General features: G+C 41.8%; 1 protein-coding gene and 1 long non-coding RNA gene across 8 annotated transcripts in view; one reads left to right on the top strand and one right to left on the bottom strand.

The window, feature by feature from the left end:
• Positions 1-1088: 1088 nt before the first annotated feature.
• On the bottom strand, positions 1089-23723 carry LOC128932398 (uncharacterized). Its single transcript, XR_013535281.1, has 2 exons — positions 4430-23723; positions 1089-1212 (listed from the first exon to the last, which is right to left on the bottom strand). It is a non-coding gene; the product is annotated as an uncharacterized LOC128932398 (long non-coding RNA).
• GNE (glucosamine (UDP-N-acetyl)-2-epimerase/N-acetylmannosamine kinase) overlaps positions 14671-23748 on the top strand; it is a 64958-nt gene continuing 55880 nt past the window's right edge. For all 7 annotated transcript variants that reach the window (XM_078372059.1, XM_078372044.1, XM_054257704.2 and 4 more), the window contains exon 1: positions 14671-14821. In XM_078372059.1, coding sequence (XP_078228185.1) covers positions 14771-14821 — 51 coding nt within the window. In that variant the 5' untranslated portion in view covers positions 14671-14770. The remainder of the gene's footprint in view (positions 14822-23748) is intronic.

Raw genomic sequence — 23748 nt, 5'->3', positions numbered from 1 at the left:
GAACAAAATCAGCTTGACCAGTGGTCAAATCTGTTGTCTCCAGATTTTTTGATGATCGCCATTCTAACTGGTGTGAGATGGTATCTCAATGTGGTTTTGATTTGCATTTCTCTAATGACCAGTGATGATGAGCATTTTTTCATATGTTTTTTGGCCTCATATATATCTTCTTTTGAAAAGTGTCTTTTCATATCCTTTGCCCACTTTTGAATGGGTTTGTTTTTTTTCTTGTAAATCTGCTTTAGTTCTTTGTAGATTCTGGATATTAGCCCTTTTTCAGATGGATAGATTGCAAAATTTTTTTCCCATTCTGTTGGTTGCTGGTTCACTCTTATGGTTGTTTCTTTTGCTGTGCAGAAGCTCTGGAGTTTAATTAGAATCCTTCTTATTATCACTTTTGGTTACAGGAAAAAGCCCAAATCTGTTTTATTAAGTACAACATCCACATGATCAAAATAATTTCTCGCATCTTACATGTTCTTGGAAGAAAGGAAATGATATGCAGACAAGAAAAATTACTCTAGTTTTAAGCTTCTTGGAATGTTTGCTACACTTGGACATAAGTCCAAAACAAACCATGTGGTGAACACACAGAAGAGTCACTGGTCTAGATTTTAGTTGAAAGACACAGCACACCATATCAATGTGTAGAAGCGTCTCCAGTCCTAAGTCACTGCTTTCTCTTTGCTGTCACATTGACTGACAGCCATAAAATGTAAATAGCCATTAGGGAATTTAATGAATTTAATCAGCATCTTTTATTATAGTATTTAAAAAAACAGATACGAGACTTTACCACCAGTGTAGAGATTGGTACAATCACTTTGGAAAACTGGCAACATGTACTAAACCTAAACATATATTAAACCCTGTAAATCAGCAATTCCACTCCTAGATACATGCCAAAAAGAATGACTATATATGTTCAAAGAAGACATCTTCAAGAATGTTCAGAGCAGCTGTATTCAAAGTAGCCCCAAACTGAAATTAGCTCAAGTGTCCATCAACATTGGAAAGGATATATAAATTGTAGCATATTCGTATGTGTTAGTTGCTAAGGCTGCCATAACAAAGTACTACAGGCTGGGTGGCTGAAGCAACAGAAATTTATTTTCTCATAATTCTTGAGGCTACAAGTCCAAGATCAAGGTGTCAACAGAGTTTATTTCTTCTGAGACTTCTCTCCTTGGCTTGTAGATGGCCATTGTCTCCCTGCGAAGACACAGGGAGATTAAATTAGGACACAGGTAAGGTCTTGTCTTTGTACCTGTGTCCTAATTTAATCTTCTTATAAGGACACCCGTCATACTGGATTACGACACACCTTAATAAACTTACTTCAAATTAATTACTCCTTTAAAGGCCTTACCTCCAGACATGGTTACATCCTGAGGTACTAGGGATTAAGACTTTAACATGTGATTTCCGGGGAAAGCAATTCAGCCCATAAAATCATGCAGAGGAATATTAAACAGCAATAAAAAAGAATTAATTCCTTCAACCATATGGATGAACCTTGCAAACATGATAATAAGTGAAAGAAAGTACATGCTTTATGATTCCATTTATATGAAACTAAAGAATAGGCAATACTAATCTTCAGTGACAGAAGGCAAAAATAGCTACCTCTGGATAGAGGATATTGAAAGGAAAGGGGCGCAGAGTTGCCTTCTGGGGGCTGAGAATATTCTTTATCTTAATCTGAGTTGTGGTTACATGGGTGTCCACATAGGTAAAGTCTCTTGACCTAAATACACTTAAGATTTCTGCACTTTGTAATATGTATATTCTATCTCAGTAAAAAAGATTAATACACAAAAAACAAAAAGATTACTAAGAGGAAGGCTTGTAGCAATTTTTATTTATTTATCTATTTTTATAGCAATTTTTATTTATATATTTTTTATTTTATTTATTTATTTATTTTTGTAGCAATTTTTAAGCCCTTGTAAAAGTTTCAGAAACTGGCATTAATGGCTGTTATAAAATGTGCATCTTGGACCGGGTGTGGTGGCTCATGCCTGTAATCCCAGCACTTTGGGAGGCCGAGGTGGGCAGATCATGAGGTCAAGAGTTTGAGACCAGCTTGGCCAACATGGTGAAACCCCCATCTCTGCTAAGAATGCAAAAATTAGCCGGGCATGGTGGCACGTGCCTGTAATCCCAGCCTCTCAGGAAGCTGAGGCAGGAGAATAGCCTGACTCCAGGAGGCGGAGGTTGCAGTGAGCAGAGATCATGCCATTACACTTGGGACTGGGTGACAGAGCAAGACTCTGTCTTGGGAGAAAAGAAGTGCATCTGCTGCTTTAAAGAAAGGGGTGGCCTTATTTTATCACACAAGAAAAACATTACTTGAACAAATTTACTCACAGAACTGCCCTCCTTTCTAACCTAAGTAAAATGTGTACTCAGGCTTATCTAACTTAACATTGGCACAATCTGCCTGCAGTTAGGGGATACTGTCTTAACTGGCTTTATTACCTTGACCTTGGACAACTTCCTAAGCCTTCACTTAGTCAATAGAATTTACTTTAGGCCTATTATGTTTCAGCCCCTGTTCGAGGCACTGGGAATAGAGCAGTGAATAATACAGGGGGAAAAAAACTCATCATGGAGCTCACATTCCCACAGGGAGATAAACAGTGAGCAAACAAGTAAAATGTACAGTTCACTAAAATGCTGAGTGTCTTGGGGAAAACTAAAGCTTACATAGGGGTAGAGAATGCTGGGGCAGCGCTGGAGTGGTGACTGTAATTTAAAATAGGGTAGTCAGGCCTTCCTGAGAAGATATTTGAGCAAAGACTTGAAGGTCATTTCTAAGGAAGGTGAGCCAAAGCATTGAGACAGAAAGAAAAAGAAAAATTACTGAACACTGCCATGTCCTCTGAAATCTGAAAGGTTCTGCATTGTATAACACACACTCTTGGGGAAGAAAAACAAAACCAGTTATGCATTTCCAAGAAGGCGGGGCCAAGGGAGCTATAGAGCTCTTTGGAAATTGAGTTGACAAACAATAATTCAGCACCTGGTCGGTACTGGTGAACAAACTATAGGGTCTTTGCCCTGATGGAATTGACAGTGTAGTGTGGTGTTTCATAACCTTTTAATTATCATCCCACTAAGGAGCCTTTTAGAAATTTTATTCCAGAGCTCTCCCTCATCATCATAAAACTTTATTATCACAAATGTACTAGATATCTCTGTGTACTATGGCTCTTTGGAGAGCTGCAACCCATTATGATCTCTAAAATTTTTGCATCCCCCAAGAACCAGTTTTCATTGTTTTGGGGCACCGTCACCCCCAGTGAGAATACATGGTCTTTGAGATGGGGAGATTGCTTTAGATGATCTGAGTGGACCTACTCCAATCCCTTGAATCATTAAAAGCAGAGAAACTTTCCTGACAGTAGTGAGAGATGTGGTGGTCAAAGAAGAATCAGAGAGGCCTGATGTTGTTGAGTTTGAAGGCATAGGAAAGAGCCTTGAGCCAAGGAATGCAGGCCGTTTCTAGAAGCTCGAAAGAACAAGGAAACAGATTCTCCTAAGCCTCCCGAAAGGAACACAGCCTTGCTAACGCCTTAATTTTAGCACAGTGAGACCCATGTCCAACTTCTGACTTCTAGAACTATAATTAATTTGTGGTGTTTGGCTGAAAGAGAGAATGAATTATGATCTAGAAGAAAGACCTATATCAAATAATCATACTACAAAGAATAATAAACTCTAAAAAATCACCATAAACAAAAAAATAGAGGTTCTGTGAAAGCACAGGATATCTTAATTGAGATTCTAGAATAGCCGCGTGTGAAATATTCATATCAGAGCTAAGATTTAACTGGGGGAATAATGGGAGCTGGAGCATTCCTCGAAGAAGAGTGACATCCACAAAGAATCTAAAGAAAGGAGGTTTGTGCTTTGTTAGTTGGATGAAGTGAAAGGTCATTGAGGACTGGAGGATACTAGGTGAGAGGAAGAGGAGGTTGGAGAGTGGGCAGGGGCTCAGTCGCTCAAGGCCTGGCTGGTCATGGTATAAATTTTTGGTTTTATCCTACATGTAATGAGAATCCACTGCAGGGTCTTGAGCAAAGGGGCACATCTATTTTAAGAAAGCACTTTGAGGATAATGGGCTGGGGAAGCAAAACAAAGCAGAGAGCTTAGAGAGCAGGTGATCTCACTGAATCTGAGCAGAAAACTTTAAGAGGACTTTGTTGGGCATGTAAAACACATCTTCTACCTCCACCTAAGAACAATCATAAAACCTCCGAGCCAAAGGACTAATCTGACTTCTGAAATTGTATTTAGTTCCTCCAGAGCCCCTGAATGCACCAAATGTGATCGACACTGGACATAACTTTGCTGTCATCAACGTCAGCTCTGGGCCTTTCTTTGGGGATGGACCAATCCGATCCAAGAAGCTTCTGTACAAACCTGTTAATCACAACAAGGCTTGGCAACATATTCAAGGTAAGCTTCGGACAGGATAGATGCCAGCTGGGGATGTGGCACCAGCAGAATAACTTTTGTCCAAATCTAGAAATTCCCTTCTCCCTGCTTCCATCCTCTGCACCGAGGTGTTGGCTGTTGTAGAGGATTCCATTTCAGAATATTCAGGAGAGAGTGCAGGTATTGCTGCCGTATTGAATTGTTTATTCCTTTTCTTATTTCATGTCTTGCCCTGTCCTGCAGACTCAACACAGAGAGGTTTTTAAAGGATTTTAAACCTGCAAAGTTTGGGCTGCGGCAAACTGGAATGCGCTGGGGGAAGGGCGAGTACAGGCAAAGAGAGCTACAGGCCCCTCCCCTAACTTCCTGAAAGAAAAAATAATTGAACAAAATGTGATGAAGTGCCAAAAGTTCATGAAAACAGTTGAATTTATTTTGAAACACAAATTACAATTCTATTTGTTGCATGATAATGTAAAATCACAATTTTAAAAAGCAAAGACAGTATTATCAGTGACTGTGCTGCTTCAGTTGGACCATCCAGTAAAAAGATCTGCCACTCACCTGCTTGTAGGCAGCATGGACTCCTCCACCCATGCCTTTGGCTTACTATGCCTATGATTTCTTTAAAAGAAATCATATATGGAGATAAGAAAACTACAAAAAAGGAGAAGAGGAGGAGGATTTGGGGCTGAATAACAACACTAGCTGACTGGGTGGGGTAGCCTGAATAAAATGGTATTACTTAGTCCTTCGCATACTATTGTAGATTCTATAAAAATTCAGAATTCCAGGGATGTCAGGCTGATTTGCTGAACTGCTGTTTACAACATCAACGGCTAGGTCTTTTATGGTGTCACATGGTGGTAATAATCCACCAACTTTTTCTACAAGTAGACATCCACAAAGTGGTCTTCTAAGAACTGGTAAATACATCCCAGTTTTTTTCTTATCAAGTAGGAATTTATCATATGGTAAGGCAGAAATTTATCTTTGCAATATCCATGGAGAAACAGAGGCTGACTACAGCAAATAAGGAGAGAAGAGGCAGATGCCATTTGTTTATGGGTCCTATTTTCAAGGACCTCAGAATGCTTCATTGTGATGGTGTGACCATTACAAATCAGCTTCTGGTCACTTTGAGCAAACCTCCTAAGCATCTTTTTCTCTCGATAGCTTGATTGCAATCAGTGTATATACTTGAAAACAGTAGCAATTAAATTATTTTATTCTAATTGAGTTTTCCCCCTAAATCTGGTATTCCATATAGATTTGTGAGGTTTTATGTCACAAATGAAAAGACAAAAGTACCAGAGCAGAAATGTCTAAGTGTCACAGAAATACATGCTTTAATGTAACCTGGAAACACTTCAAAAGCCAAATTTTCCTCATTTTAGGAAGGTTGAAGCCTTGAAGATGGAATCGCCTCTCTGTTTCACTAAGACATAGTTTCGAAAACCTAAAATCAGTTCACATCGCAATAACAACAACCCCAGTTTAAGAATGTAAGAGAATGTCAACTTAAGTTTCCTGGACTTTTTCTCTTCTCAGTGACAAATGATATCGTTACACTCAACTATTTGGAACCTCGAACAGAATACAAACTCTCTGTGCAACTGGTCTGTCGTGGAGAGGGCGGGGAAGGGCATCCTGGGCCTGTGAGACGCTTCTTAACAGCTTCTATCGGTCAGTGGAAGCCAACAGACATTTTTCATAAGCCGGGTGGGAGGGGGAGGAAGGGGAAAGAGGAAGGAAGATCAGGAAGGGTGGTGGTGGGTGAGTGGGTGGGTGGGGATAGAGGGGGCAGGAGTTTGCTTTTGAATGGGTGGGAAAGTGACAGGAAGGCTAGCAACTTCAAGCCAAACTGTTCCTTTATTTGGGTTGGACTCCTGGTCTGTCTCCCTGGGGGAGGGGGTCTGCAGCCCTCTGCAGGGACAGAGAAGGAAGCAGTTGAGCCTTCAGGAAGGCAAAGCCATCCCCTAGGAGCTGGGATTTACACAGCAGCAACTGTGCTGTTTCGGCTCCCGTATTTTATCACTTGCTTCCTGTTTCCATCTTAGGGGCCCAGGCCAGGCTCTTGCCACAGACATTTCAGAAGTCCCAGTTTATTTATTTTCACAAATAACTTCTAATTTTTCAAGTAATTCATGTGCAGAGTTATGACATCAAATAGAATAAGAAGCTTTTATCTAACGAACAGCGTTCCCCATCCTTCACCTCCCAGTCCGGCTTCCTAGAGGTAGCCCCTTCCATCTCCTTAAGCTATTCTTATCATATTTACCTCCCTTTTCTAAATCAGTGCTTCTCAAACATAAGTATCCATCACAATCAACCAGAGAGCTTGTTAAAACATATTTCTGGGCCCCATCCCCAGAGTTTCAGATTCAGTGGTTTTGAGGTGAGGATAAGGCTGGGGTTCAATAATTTGCATTTTTAGTAGGTTTCCGAGTGATGCTTGATGCTGCTGGTCCTGGGTCCACATGTTCTGGATAATATGTGTAAAATTATTTCTTGATTTATCAGTGGTGTTTGGTATTGACTGGCCTTCGATTGCCTTAATTAAGTGTGTGAATCTTCCTTGATGCTAACGTGACCTCTGGCCTTCTGCTACCCAGGTACCCTCCATTGAAACACCGAAGTGATCTTTTGTCAGGTTCCATTCCTGGCTCTTTGAATTGTTCACTATGTATAACCATTCTGTTACTATCTCTTGGTCAGTGCTTTATACCTTCAAGTTCATGTATATGTAATTCATATCAACTAGGAAGGTAAGAATTATCGTCTTCTCTATTTTAGAGATTGCAAAGCAGAGATTCAGAGTACTTAATATTAGTATGATGCATCACTGTACTAAATCTTCAGGTTTCATATCTTTGTCTTTTAGGGACAGGATCTTGCTCTGTCACTCAGGCTGGAGTGCAGTGGTTTGATCATAGCTTACTACATCCTCTATCTCCTGGGCTCAAGTCATCCTCCTGCCTCAGCCTCCTTTTAAAATTTTTTGTACCTGGGGTCTTGCTATGTTGCCAAGGTTGGTCTTAAACTCCTGCCTCAGGCAGTCCCCCAGCCTCGGCCTCTCAAAGTGTTATGATTACAGGGATGAGCCACCTCTTCCAGTCCAGGCTCCATATCCTTTTGTTTCTCCAATTATTATTTCTATCTAGGATCCCAACACCAGCTTATTATACTAATTCACAAATTTGCCTATGTTTTACTCCATTTACTAAAGGTAGAAGGATATGTAATGATTCAGTGAGAAAGCTACGAAGACCATCCACTTTTCTTCTGCAGACTGCGTATCCTTACCAGAATCATCCTTTGTTCACTCCACCCACCTAGTTTTCCTTTTACTGGCAGCATCCTTAAAGAGCTAAACCAGACTCAGAAGCTACTTTGAGGCTTGTAGAAGCATTACACACAAGTAAGAAATGGCTTCTTGGGGACCCACCAGGTTGCGAATATGCAAAATAAACCCAGAAACTATATAGAGAGGAAAAAGGGACCTCTACAGCCATGACCCAGGGGATCCCTGATATGTCATCATATTGCTGCTGAAAGGCAAATATGGTAATTAATTCTCTCTCAAGTCAGTGCTGGCGAGTCAAAAGGGGAAGGTCATAAACTGACTCAGATGGAAAGTATTTGTGGAACAGAACATAAAACACTTCACAGCCCCACACTGTACTGTCTTCAGCCCTCAGAATATGTTCCAGCCAGGATGTACTTAAAGGTCTCTCGGAATATTTCAAAGTAGTTCTCAGGGGTAGGCGGGAAGGGAATTCTTCTTCTTTTATTTATTTATTTTTTTACTCCTGATCTCAGGTGTTCCATCCACCTCAGCCTCCCAAAGTGCTGGGATTACAGGTGTGAGCCACTACGTCCTGGATTTTTGAGATCAAGACAAATTTAATCACTAGCTTTGCCTTGTCCAGCCTGGGTGACAGAAACTCTGTCTCAATAAATAAATAAATACTAAATTAAGGTGTGTATGTTATGCTGGGTGTGGTGGTGGATGCCTGTAATCCTAGCCATTTGGGAGGTCAAAGCAGGTGGACTGCTTGAGCCCAGGAGTTCGAGACCAGCCTGAGCAACATAGTGAGACCCCCATCTCTACAAAAAATACAAAAGCTTAGCTAGATGTGGTGACACACTACTCAGGAGGCTGAGGCAGGAGGTTCACTTGAGGCCTGAAGGGAGAGGTTGTGGTGAGCCAAGATTGTGCCACTGCACTCCAGCCTGGGCAACAGAGTGAGCCCTGTTGTTAAAAAAAAAAAAAACAAGGCCAAACTGACCTTTAGCACAAAATGGACTATTTTGTCTCTCCTCTCTCAAGTTTAATTTCCTCATAAAAATCTTACCCCCAGCTCATTTTAACTTGATATGCCTGGCACTATGCAAGACTCTGGAAATGTGAAGAGGAACAAAACAGCTATGGCTGACTCTTAGTCAGCCTTGGTTTATAGTCTACTAGCTGTAGTTACCGAAGTGTGTTCTGGGAACCTCGAAAGAGGGAGGGGGAGTCCTTGGGGCCCTTTTGGGGCTGTGTGAAGCCCAAACTACATTCCTGTATTCATAATAACGTAGCCAGTTCTCATTCTTCATGGTAGTTATGTTCTATAAAGTTGCTGTGAATGCTGAATAAGTGAAACACTGAATTATTGCTCTTAAGGGAAATACAGGGTTAGGTTCCTATGAGCTTCTGGTCATTTTTGTCAACCAACAAATACGTAACCTTGTTTTCTGTGTGTTTCTATTTAAAGATACCTTAACACGAGAGGATGGTGACTGTATGCCATCTCCCATTCACATTCCTATCTTCCCTGGAAGGCTATTATGAGATGATTGCTTATGCCTTCCAGGTTCTGATGAGATTAGGGATTTCTGCCCTGGCTCCCTTAGAATTGAGCCACAGAATACTAAATCCCTTAGCTGAAGCTAAGAATGAGCTCCTCGAAAGGGCATCTCATGGCTTGCCTTACAGTCAGCTGGCCCTTTTAGTTTTGGTGTTGTCCTTTGGTGTATGGGACAAAGACCATAGGAGCTGGCACCTTGAGCCACTCTTCCTTTTGCTGTTTATGTAAGTGTCAAACAGTCTGATCTAAAAGTAGCCTGTTGTACCTTTCCCGTTCAACCAGGGAGGCCTTGTCCTTGGCCTTGTGTGTGCTCGACAAATAGGAAAGACCAAGAGGTAGATGTTGAAACAGTGTATTGCCCAGGCACTGCTCATTACTAGCCCATCTGACCCCTATATCTGCAGCCTGAAACCCAGTGATGAGAAAATTCTCCATGTTACAACCCTCATAAATGACATTAACCTCTCCTAGAAAATGGATTGCAAATGATTTTTAGATTTGTGGATGATATTTGCAGTATCTACACATTTAATGTTTGTTCATATTGCCATCATTGCAGCACCCAGGGGTAAAAAAGCTGCCAGTTGGAATGAGGAGTCTTCTTCTCCAAAGGAAACTTCTCTCCTCTTTTGCTCTCTCAGAAAAGAGGGGACTCTAAACTAGTTCTCTTATGGTGGACCATGCAACATGGCTAAAAATGAGGTCTGCCCAGAGGCCAAGGCTTGTCACAACTTCCTCAGTCATTCTGTGAAACTTAGCCTTAAACCAACCAGGGTTTTTCCTGGCTAAAAACTGTATTCTCTGCTTTATCTGAAGTGAAATGTATTTCTCCTGTTCTGGTCAGTGACCAATCCAACCACCTTATTCTAGAAAAAAATAAATTGTAAGCATCCTCAAGATGCATTCACTTTTAAAGTTTTATTATTTACTGGCTCACAAAGTAATAATGCACATTGCAAAAACATGTGCAAGGCCAAGTGCGGTGGCTCACACCTGTACTTCTAGCACTTTGGGAGGCCGAGGTGGGCAGATCATGAGGTCAGGAGATCGAGACCATCCTGGCCAACATGGTGAAACCCCATCTCTGCTAAAAATACAAAAATTAACTGGGCATGGTGGCGTGCACCTGTAGTTCCAGCTACTCAGGAGGCTGAGGCAAGAGAATCACTTGAATCTGGGAGGTGGAGGTTGAAGTGAGCCAAGATCATGCCAGTATATTCCAGCCTGGCGACAGAGCAAGATTCTGTCTCAAAAAAAAAAAAGTATAAAATAGAAAAAGTAGAAATTGCAAGCACACAAAAAAATCAGTCTCACCTCTTCAAGAAGGCAACAATTGTTAATATCCTGTTACCTCACTGAAATCTTTTATGTATTTTTTTCCTTCACACAAGCACAACTCTATATGCAATCTTGTGCCTTGCCTTTTGATTCACATCCTTTCGTGTTTCTCCACGATGTCACATTGTAAATATCATGTTGACTAACTGCATAGTGATTTGTGGATACATCAAAATTTACCTAACTCTTCCTCAAACATGTGGCATGTAGGTTCAGAAGCTTATCACTCTTGACACAAGCTATCAGAATGAGTGACAGACGGGATGGTATGGCTGAAGTAGCAGTGACTTTGCAGTCACAGTTTTTGACCCAGATTTGAGATCTGGGTCAGCCACTTGTAACTTGTTTGTGTGACTTTAGGCAAACCACTTAATTTCTCTGAGCCTCAATTCCTTTCTCCATCTATAAACAGGACCAGTAACTTCTACTTCACTGAATCAGGAAGTAGTTCTAAATCAGGAGTTGACAGACTACAGCTCAGAGAATTAAAATAACAACTCAGGCTGGGCATGTCAGCTCATGCCTTTAATTCCAGACTACTATCTGTTTTTGTAAAAAAAAGTCTCAAAGGCACACAGTCGTCTCCATTCATTTATGCATCATGTATGGCTGCTTTTGTACCACAAGGGTGAGAAAGAAGTGACAGAGACATGGACTGCAAAAAATAGCTGGCCCTTTATAAAAAAGATTTGATGACCCCTAGTCTAAATAATGGACGTGAAAGTAACTCTGTAGATAGGAAAAAACCTAACCAAATGTGAAGGATTATTCATGGCAGAGCCCACAGTAGGTGCTCGTTAAACATTTGTTCTAAGGATGTGTAAGTAGGTTAAGAATTTTATTCACCAGAATCCCTGCAGAATGAGTCTCTGTTAGGGAGAAGCATGAAGGAGGAGGTGATTCAGAAGAGCATTAGGATGAGGTAAGAACCCTGTGCAGAGAGAAAGAAAAGAAGATTTTTAACACTCGGGAAACTGGAGAACTGTGTGAAGATGTTTAGAAGCTTTCTGGGTGATGTTTTGAATAAAACTCCTATGCAGCCCAATTAAAGTAATCTACAATAAAGGTCAACATGGTTCTCTAAGACTTTCAGAGTAAGACTAGTATTTATTTAACTTCAACTCAACGTGGGGATTGGATCACAAGGAGTATAGCTTTCAAATAGATCATCAAATGGACAGAATAAAAATACAACTCAGGCTGGGCATGTCAGTTCACGCCTATAATCCCAGCTCTCTGGGACGTCAGGGCAGGAGGATCACTTGAGCTCAGGAGCTGGAGACCAGCCTGGCAACACAGTGAGACCTCATCTTTATATTTAAAAATAAGCTAATTAATTAAATAAAAATAAAAATGTCTCTGGGCGTGGTGACTCATGCCTGTAATCCCAGCACTTTGGGAGGGTGAGGTGGGTGGATCACCTGAGGTCAGGAGTTCGAGACTAGCCTGTCCAACATGGTGAAACCCTGTCTCTACTAAAAATACAAAAATTAGCCAGGGTAGTGGCGCACACCTGTGATCCCAGCTGCTCAGGAGGCTGAGGCTGGAGAATCACTTGAACTTGGGAGATGGAGGTTGCAGTGAGCTGAGATCGTGCCACTCCAGCCTGGGTGACAGAGTGAGACTCTGTCTCAAAATAAATAAACAAACAGTAATAAGGTCAGACTTTTGAAGGGAGGTGCTCATTAATGATAAATTTCTTTGTGAGTTCCCTAGTGCTATTCTGCCAGTTTTTCTATTGGACAGCATTTTCTCCCCCACTGCTGATTTATAAGTTCTCAAGACTGTCCTAGAGCAGTCTATGGACAGTACATTAAATATTGGATATTTTTGTTTATTTATTTATTGAGACAGCATCTTGCCGGGTCACCCAGGCTGCAGTGCAGTGATAAGATCACAGTTCATTACAGCCTCAAACTCCCGGACTCAAAGCAATCCTCTCATTTCAGCCTCCTGAGCAGCTGGGACTACAGGCATGTGCCACCAAGCCCAGATAATTAAAAAAATATTTTTTTTGTAGAGATGGGTGTCTAAGTGTGTTGCCCAGGCTGGTCTTGAATTCCTGACCTCAAGTGATCCTCCTGTCTTGGCCTCCCAAAGTGCTGGGAATATAGGTGTGAGCCACCATGGCTGGCCTGGATATTTTTATTGGGAGGAGGGGATATCTGTCAAGATTAACCAAGAGGAAGTGAAAACGCTTAAAAATTATCTATGAAAGCTGGCAAAGTAGTGCACACTTTTAGTTCTAGCTGCTTGGGAGGCTGAGGTGGGAGGATCGCTGGAGCCCAGGTCTAGCCTGGACAACACAGCCAGAATCCATGGGCCCAGGAGCCGTGGCTCATGCCTGTAATCCCAGCACTTTGGGAGGCAGAAGAGGGTGGATCATGAGGTCATGAGCTCAAGTCCAGCCTGGCCAAGATGGTGAAACCCCATCTCTACTAAAAATACAAAAAATTAGATTATAGGTGGCATGCACCTATAATCCCAGCTACTTGGGAGACTGAGGCAGAGAACTGCTTAAACCTGGGAGGTGGAGGTTGCAGTGAGCCAAAATCACATCACTGCACTCCAGCCTGGGCAACAGAGTGAAGACTCCATCTCAAAAAAAATATTACACATGGATTCATGCCTTTATCTGCCTGACAAAAGATGGTCCTGCCCTGGCACACTTAGAAGTGTTGTCTCCTGCCTCTCTATAAAGAGCTAAAAAAAGGAGGATGAGGAGAAGATGACTTTTTTTTTTTAACAGTTTTTAGTTAAGAGAGACAACAGTCTGAGCAACAAGAATGAGATTCCGTCTCAAAAAAAAGAAAAGAAAAATCTAAGAAAAAAATGAGTTGTTTTAAAATTATTCTTTGGTGGCCCAGTAGGTTTCTTTTACTGCAACACTGCTTTAAGTTCAGACCATGTAAGCCAGGCACGGTGGCTCATGCCTGTGCTTCCAGTACTTTGGGAGGCTGAGGTGAGAGGATAGCTTGAACTCAGGAATTCGAGAATAGCCTGAGCAACATAGTGAAACCCAGTCTCTTTCAAATACAATAAAACAGAGTTCGGATCATGGTTTGCTTAAAAATCTATAAACATATAATGGTTAACTAAGAATTTCCTTAAGTGGAATGTAAAGTTGTGTGGTAGATAAGGCGAGGCAGCCCCTGTGGTCAAAGGAGCATTTGCAGTGAAATGGAGAGTTGTTTGGTAAGTAGATCATTGGTCAGTATCCCTTGCTACCAATCTGTTTATAAAGGTCCCTAAGCACCAAAAATAGCAAGATGCCTCATTTTTAAGATGTAGCCTGTTTTCTATTCCAATGTAGCTTAGATAAAATGCAACAAGTTGATTTTCCTTCCATTTCATGAAACTAAGAATTTTAAATATCTTGAGGTCTATGCTATTAAGAAACCTTTAAAAATCCTTTAATTTAATCCCTTTATTTTACTTCTGTGATCAAAGCTGCATGTCAATATGTTTTAAGGGCTAGGCGCAGTGGCTCATGCCTGTAATCCCAGCACTTTCGGAGGCCGAGTCAGATAGATCCCATGTCAGGAGTTGGAAACCAGCCTGGCCAATATGGTAAAACACCATCTCTACTAAAAATACAAAAATTAGCTGGGCATGGTGGCAGGTGCCTGTAGTCCCAGCTACTCGTGAGACTGAGGCAGAAGAATCACTTGAACCTGGGAGACAGAGGTTGCAGTGAGCCAAGATCACACCACTGACTCCAGCCTGGGCAACTCAGCGGGACTCTGTCTCAAAAAAAAAAAAGTTTTGAGTATATTTATGTGTGAAAACATGTGAAAAAAGACTTGAGATTTTGCTTGTAGATTTGTTTCTACCTTCAGAAACTCAGAAGAAAACTTTTTCTAGTGGAAAGTAAAATCACTGGGTGGAATGGGAAATCCGAAACAGAGAAGTAACACTCAGATGATGACTGCCCGCCTACTTTCCACCTACTGTCCAGGAATACGAGAAGAATTCAGACACATTTTTTTCTCTTCCTTTTCAGAGAGGTGGGGCTTAAGATTAAGTCTGGAATTCAGATGCCTATTGATGACTGCTCTGTGGCAGCTAAACCAAGAGAACAGCTGCTCTGCTCATTATTTCAAACCACACCAAGGTACAGAGCTTGTGCTTCAGGATGGAAACCTATGGCTATCTGCATAGGGAGTCATGCTTTCAAGGACCTCATGTAAGTAATTTGGAATTCAATCAAGCTTTATTATTGAAATTGCAATCAAAAAAAAAAAGGAGGGGAAAAGAAAAATTAGGAGGAAAAGGAAAGCTTTGGCTTTAAATCTATCAGATCCATCATTTTTAAACACTTTTTTACTAACTCAGGTTAGTCATTCTGTGGCTGCTACTGGCTTCTCAGTTACTGTGCTAAAATTCAGTCTTCTTGCATTTCCAAACTGAAAGCTGAAATTGAGCCCTTTTTTCCAGATTCCTGGCACTTTCATCAGATAAAGTGGGGTTCCTTTTACTTTTTGAGATCTTTGTTTCATAAATAACAGTTTACTTCCAAAACATGCAATGTTTAACTCTTTTGTTTCCTTCCCTTTTGAAACGTGACATGCAGAGCTGCCTAATTTGTACTTCTTTTTCCTCAGTTATTTAACTATTGACTGATTGGGGTGGGTGCATTTACTCCAAGTTAATTAGTATCTAAGTCAAATAAAAAGGCAATTATCATGTTTATCAATATATAAATGTGACTTATAATGTGCTATACTATAATGTAGTTTATTAAACCTAATTTTTCATTGAGGCATATGGAAATCCAAATGTTTTAGGAAATCATCACAGTTCAATTGGGTGATTAAAATATATATTAAAATATATAAAGATCATCTATAGTCAAGGAATGGCTTAAACAAATACACACGTGCGTGTGCGTGCGTGTGCGTTTGTGTGTGTGTGCTTAGAGACAGAGTCTTGCTCTGTCACCCAGACTGGATTATAGTGGCATAATCATAGCTCACTGCAGCTTTGAACCCCTGGACTCAAGGGATCCTCCTGCCTCAGCCTCCCAAGTAGCTAGGACAACAGACACAGCTACACCCGGCAAATTTTTAAATGTTTTGTAGAGACAGGGTCTTGCTATGCTGCCTAGGCTAATCTCAAACTCCTGGGTTCAAGTGATGCTTCTGGTTTAGCCTTTCAAAGTGCTGAGATTACAGGTGTGAGACACTGTATCTGGCCCTTATAAAAACTTTTCAGATATTATTCCTGCAAGTACTGTCAACACAGTTTACTCCTAGCTGTATCACGAATGCATACTATTTGTCTTCTTCTATGAGAATTTATTATTTCTATTTTTTATTAGCACACATTGAAATTCAAGGTCAGACTTTTTGAGTTTTTAGCTGGAAATTATAAGTTTTTTCCTTGTGTTATCAATAAAATCTTCTTAGAAATGGTTATTTCTAGCTATGAAAGTAATAGTTGGTCTATCCATGTCTCCATCCAGTTTTTTGTATGGCCGACTTCAAAAATGTGGCCTCGAATTATCATTTCATTCATTCGTCTAGTTTTTGGTGGTTTCTATGGCCACACAAACCCTGAAATATTCTATATGGCTTTTAAGTGGTTATCCAAGGTTCTCTTCCACTCAATAATTCAATTATATTTTCCAATATTCCTCAATAAAACCTTTCTCTTGTCAGGCTGGTCTCCCCTGTAGGCTATTCTCATGCCCATTTTATTGTCTTCAATCACATCATATTCTCTTCCAGGAAAATACTCTTTTAAAATGTTAAACTGATCGGGTTTCATGGCACACTGAATGTGAGAGAGAAAGGAGGTGGAGAGGTCAAGAATGCCTCCTAAGTTCCTAGGTAGCTGAAAGTAATATTCACTGAAAATTAGAACGGAAGAGAAAGCCCAGGTTGATGAGGAAGAAGAAAGCTCCATTTTGGACTAGTGGATTTGAAGTGCCTGTAGAACACATCCAAATAAAGATGTCCTATAAGCAGCTGAGTATTTGGGTTTGGACTGAGAAGACTGGGCTAGAAATTCACACCTAGGAATAATTTTAAATGACCGTGAAGCCATGCAAATGGCTGAAGTCATGCTGGAAATATACTAAAATGTGATATAAGGAAGACTCACTACAGAATTCTAGAAAATACTTTTACTTAAGAGTTTGAGGAAGTATAAGAGCCAGAGAAGCTCAGGAGCAGTGACTCACGCCTGTAATCCCAGCACTTAGAGAGGCCGAGGTGGCTGATCGTGAGTCAGGAGTTGAAGACCCGGCCAACACAGTGAAACCCCGTTGCTCATAAAAATACAAAAAAATGGGCCAGGTGCAGTGGCTCAAGCCTATAATCCCAGCACTTTGGGAGGCCGAGGCGGGTGGATCACGAGGTCAACAGCTCGAGACCATCCTGGTCAACATGGTGAAACCCCGTCAATACTAAAAATACAAAAATTAGCTGGGCATGGTGGTGTGTGCCTGTAATCCCAGCTACTCAGGAGGCTGAGGCAGGAGAATTGCCTGAACCCAGGAGGCGGAGGTTGGGGTGAGCCGAGATAGTGCCATTGCACTCCAGCCTGGGTAACAAGAGCGAAACTTTGTCTCAAAAAAAAAAAAAATACAAAAAATGAGCCAGGTGTGGTGGCATGCACCTGTAATCCCAGCCACTCGAGAGGCTGAGGCAGAAGAACAGCTTGAACCCAGGAGGCAGAAGTTGCAGTGAGCCAAGATCACGCCACTGCGCTCCAGCCTGGGTGACAAAGCAAGACCCTGTCACACAAAAATAAATAAATAAATAAATAAAAATACAATAGACTGAAAAAAAGTAAAATAGACTGAAGTTCCTGGATTTCCGCAGAATTTTACACCCCATTAAATTTAATGATGTCTAACAGTCGTTCAGTTGTCTAAATCTTATATGAAAAATACTATGAAAGAGTTCCAAGTCAGCCAAGAGTAAAGTAGAACAGAGTCAGGGGCAGAAAAATCTGGTGAAACAGGTAGGGTAAGAAATGTAGTTGGGTGCTTTGGGCTAAGAGTGGTAAGAAATGTAGTTGGGTGCTTTGGGCTAAGAGTCAGCAGTATATTTCAAAACATGTAAAGTTTAGCTGGTTCTTTTAAAGTCCAGAATAACATACTTCCCACATAACTTTGTTTGCTTGTTTTTGAGATGGGTCTCACTCTGTCCCCGGGGCTGGGATGCAGTGGCACAATCACGGCTCACTGCAGCCTTAGCCTCCCGGGCTCAGGTGATCCTCCCACCTCAGCCTCCCAAGTAGCTGGAACTACTGATACATGCTACCATGCCCAGCTAATTTTTTGTAGAGATGGGTTTTCACCATATTGCCCATGCTAGTCTTGAACTCCTGGGCTCAAAGGATTCACTCAATTCAGCATCCCAAACCTATAAGATTATAGGTGTGCACCACCATGCCCGGCTTCCCACATAACTTTTAATGAGAGGTTATTTTAGAGCAACTTTTTATAAGAAAGTCAAAGTTAAAGGCAAACTAGTTTTTAACACATTTCCAGTTCTTCTAGAATAGCTGTGCCAATTAAACTTTCTGACTTTCTACTAGGCAGGGATGAGTGAGAACTCTCTGACTCACCTCATTTCCCAAGAAGTCAGGTAAGAAATAAAATATCAAAGTTATGTGGGAAGTACGTTCTTCTGGACTTTAAAGGAACATAAAGTTTATGGAGTGTGGCCAGGCACGGTGGCCCATGCCTCTAATCCCAGCACTTTGGGAGGCTGAGGTGGGTGGATCACCTGAGGTCAGGAGTTTGAGACCAGCCTGGCCAACAGCCTGGTCAAAACCCCATCTCTACTAAAAATACAAAAATGGGCATGGTGGTATGCGCCTGTAGTCCCAGCCACTTGGGAGGCTAAAGCAGAAGAATCACTTGAACCTGGGAGGCAGAGGTTGCAGTGAGCTGAGACCGTACCACTGCAGTCCACCAGCCTGAACAACAGAGCAAGACTCTGTCTCAAAAAAAAAAAAAAAAGAAGAAGAAGCTCACGGAGTGAATTACATCTAGCACAAATCTCTGTCTCCAATGCATACCTTCCTCCAGATCCTCAATCTCATGGAAATGTCCTGTAGGTGCTACAAATTCAACATATCCAAAATTAAAGCTCATTATCTTCTCTCCTACTCCAGCCCATCTCCAAATCTGCTTCACTAAGTACAGTGGTGCAACCTCGGCTCACTGCAACCTCAACCTCCCATACCCTAGTGATTCCCTTGTCTTAGCCTCCTGAGTAGCTGCAACTACAGGTGCACGCCACCATGCCTGGCTAATTTTTTTTTTTTTTTTTTTTTTTTTTTGTATTTTTACTAGATGAGGTTTCACCACATTGGCCAGACTGGTTTTGAGCTACTGACCTCATATGATCTGCCAACCTTGGCCTCCCAAAGTGCTGGGATTACAGGTGTGAGCCACCACACCCGGCCAAGATATTTATTAAACAGGAATATCCAGCTTAATATGGTGATGGATTACTCAGTTTATTCCACCTCTTGTTGATTTCTTCATGATAGTGGCTTAGGGCAGAGATGGGAAATACATGGCTACATCCTTACGCTCTTCCATCTCCCTAGAAAACAACATGACAGATATCATAGTACATACTCTTTTACAGTAAACCTAGCCTCAGAGTCATTTTTGACAGTTCTTCAGGCAGCCACCATCAATTGGTTGGAAGTGGGGATCGAAATAAGGTTGGAGATTCTCCCTGGCTCACAGTTTTACTGTTAGTATCTTCCAATACAAGGAACAGGGTATCTTTTTTAAAAAGAAGATTTCGGTGGCTCAAGCCTGTAATCCCAGCACTTTGGGAGGCCGAGGCGGGTGGATCACGAGGTCAAGAGATCAAGACCATCCTGGTCAACATGGTGAAACCCCGTCTCTACTAAAAATACAAAAAATTAGCTGGGCATGGTGGCGCGTGCCTGTAATCCCAGCTACTCAGTAGGCTGAGGCAGGAGAATTGCTTGAACCCAGGAGGCGGAGGTTGCGGTGAGCCGAGATTGCGCCATCGCACTCCAGCCTGGGTAACAAGAGCAAAACTCCGTCTCAAAAAAAGATTTAAGCCAGACACAGTGGCTCACGCCTGTAATCCTAGCACTTTGCGAGGCTGAGGCAAGCAGATTGCTTGAGCTCAGGAGTTTGAGACCAGCCTGGGCAACATGGCGAAACCCCACCTCTATGAAAAATACAAAAAAAAACTAGTCAGACATGATGGTGCATGCCTGTAGTCCCAATTACTTGGGAGGTTGAGGCACAAGAATTATTCGAACCTGGAAGGTTGCAGTGAGCCAAGACAAAGCCACTGCACGTCAGCCTGGGTGACAGAGTGAGACTATGTCTCCCAAAAAAATACTACTAATAATAAAATAAATAAATAATAAACAGAAAGGACTTGAGAATACATGTAGATTAAAATCAGAAGGGTGTTCAGGATTCAAGTCAAGTCGGGGCCTGGATTCTCTCCCTATGCCCTGCCTGCACTACCTCCCTCAGCATATCTGTGACTACAATTTTCAGGTGCCCCATTTTCCTCTCACTTCCAACTGGCCGATCTTCTCTCTGTTCCCCAGTCCAAATGGTTCCGAGAGCGCCTTTAACATGCACATTAGCTAATTACCATTGTCACTATTAGCTAGCCACAGGTTTGGTGCCAGGTTTTTTCATGGGTAATGAATAGGCAGCTATTGAGGAGGCGATGTTTTCTCTCTTTAATTTAGTGGCGGGTTTTACTTTATGAAAATTCCAAATTCAACTACACTGCTTAGGTATTTATTGACACTTCAATAAAAACCTTAAGAAAAATTTGTGCCAAATGATGTCCTTTTCTTTTTTGAAAGCCTTACTAAACTAATACATCAGGAGAATGCCACAGAGATTATACCTTGATTTTAAAGAAGATATCTTTAAAAATCTCTTAAGACCTTGATGTGAGCCATTCAGAGAGATGTGGGCTGGATAATAGAAAAGTTATGTGAACTCTTAACTAATGAAACCACTTAGCTAAAAAGTGATACTATAGGCCAGGCACAGTGGCTCATGCCTGTAATCCAGCACTTTGGGAGGCCAAGGCAGGCAGATCACTTGAAGTCAGGAGTTTGAGACCAGCTTGGCCAACACGGTAAAACCCTGTCTCTACTAAAAATACAAAAATTAGCCAGGCGTGGTGGCAAGTGCCTGTAATTCCAGCTACTCAGGAGGCTGAGGCAGAAGAATCGCTTGAACCTGGGAAGCAGAGGTTGCAGTGAGCCGAGATCATGCCACTGCACTGTAGCCTGGGCAAGAGAGTGAGATCCTGTCTCAAAAAAAAAAACAGAAAAGAAAAAAGTGATGACTGAGATGAACCTTGAGAGGGGTTTCTGTCATAAAGTACAAGGCCCTAGTTAGTATAAAGAGGAAATACTGGGCAGTAGTAGCTAAGCAAGTGGTATCAAGGGCTGGGCTCTTCTGTTTAACAGCTGTGGAACCTTAGGCAACTTTAACTTCTGTGTTTTGGTCTTTTTATCTGTAAAGTAGGGGGTTTATACACATCTTAACGTTGTTATGAGTACTGAGTGAATACAGATAACAATGTTTAGAATAATTTAGGCTATTTTACTTTAGAAATGTTTAGGCTACTAATACATGGGTAGAATTTACAGAGAGGCAAAGTACTTTATAATAATTAAATCACCAAATAAAATAAGACAAGTCTGTTACACGAAATGTTCCCAAAGTGGCCAGATGAGCGTGGGTCAGAGATGCTGTTGGAAGGTCTCCCAGCTCTGATGAGAGGGTTAGATTAGAGGATCTCTTAAGGTCCTTAAGAGTCATAGCCTAATTATGCCCTGAATGCTTGAAGTTACATTTATGCTTATGGAGTAACTTCTAGAAAAATCTGATTTTATTATACTACAAAGCCATAAGTAATTTTTTTGTAACTTGAATAGTTCTCAGACTAAAGTCAAATGAAACCAAATCATACAAACCAAACTTAACTAGTGAAGATTTTTGGTATGTCAATTCACAATGTTAAACAGTAAAGTAACAGAAATCCAGAAATGTAATATTATTTACCAATAGAAAGTGATCTCAAAAAGCCAAAAGAAAATGCCTCTTAAGGGTAGGGTACTTGCTGCAGTTTGATCTTAAGAAAGTATACAAGAAAATTCTAAAAAGATTACTTCAGTTAACGTTAAATGATTCCGTGCACAAAGAACTACCTGCCCATATATGGAAATATAAAATTTTTAATATTGGTCAAACACAAAACTTACAAATGGCTTAGAAAGTGCATACAATTCTCAAAATGTATTACCTACTGTTAAAAGTATTTATATTTATAATTTTTCTAGCTACATTAAACATTTTAAAAACATTACAGTACAACATACATAAAAAGTACATATATATTACGTTTATAATTTGAGTTTTCACAAACTAAACACACCTATGTAATCAATACCCAGATTTTAAAGACTGAACATTAGCTGGGCGGGGTGGCGCCTGCCTGTAGTCCCAGCTACTCGGGAGGCTGAGGTGGAAGGATTGCTTGAGCCCAGGAGTTCAGGGCTGCAGTGCGCTAGGCCAATCGGGTGTCCGCACTAAGTTCGGCATCAATATGGTGACCTCCCGGGAGCGGAGGACCACCGGGTTGCCTAAGGAGGGGTGAACCGGCCCAAGTCGGAAATGAAGCAGGTCAGAACTCCCAAGTTAATCAGTAGTGGGATGGCGCCTGTGAATAGCCACCTGCACTCCAGCCTGGGCAACATAGCAAGACCCCATCTCTTGAAAAAAAAAAAAAGACTGAACATTAAGCATTGTTTTTAAAGTTAATTTTTCTTACCTTTCACGAAGAAGGAATTAACGTCTACTCTGCATATTTGAAGGTACCGTATATAACTTTAAAAACAACATACCCATCTTGACTTCAAGTGACTTTCAATACATCTTGCGGTAGGCAGAAGAGAGAGCTCCCCAATCTTTTTAATTCTAAGACAGTCTCATTCTGTCGCCCAGGCTGGAGTGCAGTGGCATGATCTCGGCTCATTGCAAACTCTGCCTTCCAGGTTCCAGCTATTATCCTGCCTCAGCCTCCCAATTAGCTTGGACTACAGGTGTGTGCCACCATACCTGGCTAATTTTGTACTTTTAGTAGAGACAAGGTGTCATCATGTTGGCTAGGCTGGTCTCGAACTCCTATCCTTGTGATCCGCCCACCATGCCTGGCCTAGATATCCATATCTTTTTTTTTTGAGACAGTCTTAACTCTTTCGCCAGGTGGAGTGCAGTGGCATGACCTCAGCTCACTGCAACCTCTGTGTCCCAGGTTTCAGCGATTCTCCTACCTCGGCCTCCTGAGTAGTTGGGCCTGCCGGCAGGCGTCACCACACCCAGCTAATTGATATCCACATCTTAATCCCTGGAACCTGTGAATACGTTTCCTTACTTGGCAAGAGGAGCACTGCAGATGTGGCAAGGACTTTCAGAAGGGAAAATTATTCTGAACTAATAAGTGGACCCAATGTAATCACGGAGGTCCTTTTAAGTGAGAGAGGGAAGCAGCAGATGATGTTTATTATCAGTTCAGGGGCGGCCTCCGCTACAGGGAACCCCCAGCCAGTCCCAAGGCCTAGAGACGTACAGGGAGAAACATGGCGGTAAAGGGTAAACGTGGTGATAAAGTGCTTGCGCAGCTCCTGAAGAAGGGTAGGACTTTGGTTGTTGTTTTTGAGACAAGGGTCTCCCTATGTTGCCCAGGCTCCGCCACGCCTTAGTCATCAATTCACACTCCACCAGTGTCTTCCAGCAGTCACGACAAGGCTTAATGTCAGTGACAATGTACGGGCTGGAAGAGCTACACGACAATATTGTTTCGGTCCTGGTGAAATAACTAAGGGAACGAGAGGCGCAAGAAATCCCTCCTCGGGTGCAAGACCAAAACAACTACCCTGTAGGAAGACTCGGGATTCAGTGCGTGTGTCGCCAACGGAGAAGGACGCTTGGGGTTGAGAGCACAGACTGGCAGAAGAGTTCTGCTGCAGACCAGCGCGGCAAAGACCGCGGAAGGTGCTTCGACGATCTGCACCCAGCCAGCGCTTCCAAAAGCCTCGGGGAAGGGGGCGGGGCGGGGACGG

Source organism: Callithrix jacchus, chromosome 1 (assembly GCF_049354715.1).
Source record: "Callithrix jacchus isolate 240 chromosome 1, calJac240_pri, whole genome shotgun sequence".
In the NCBI taxonomy this organism is placed as follows: Eukaryota; Metazoa; Chordata; class Mammalia; order Primates; family Cebidae; genus Callithrix; species Callithrix jacchus.
Note: the sequence above shows the minus strand (reverse complement) of the source record. Positions and strands in the feature narration are given on the sequence as shown.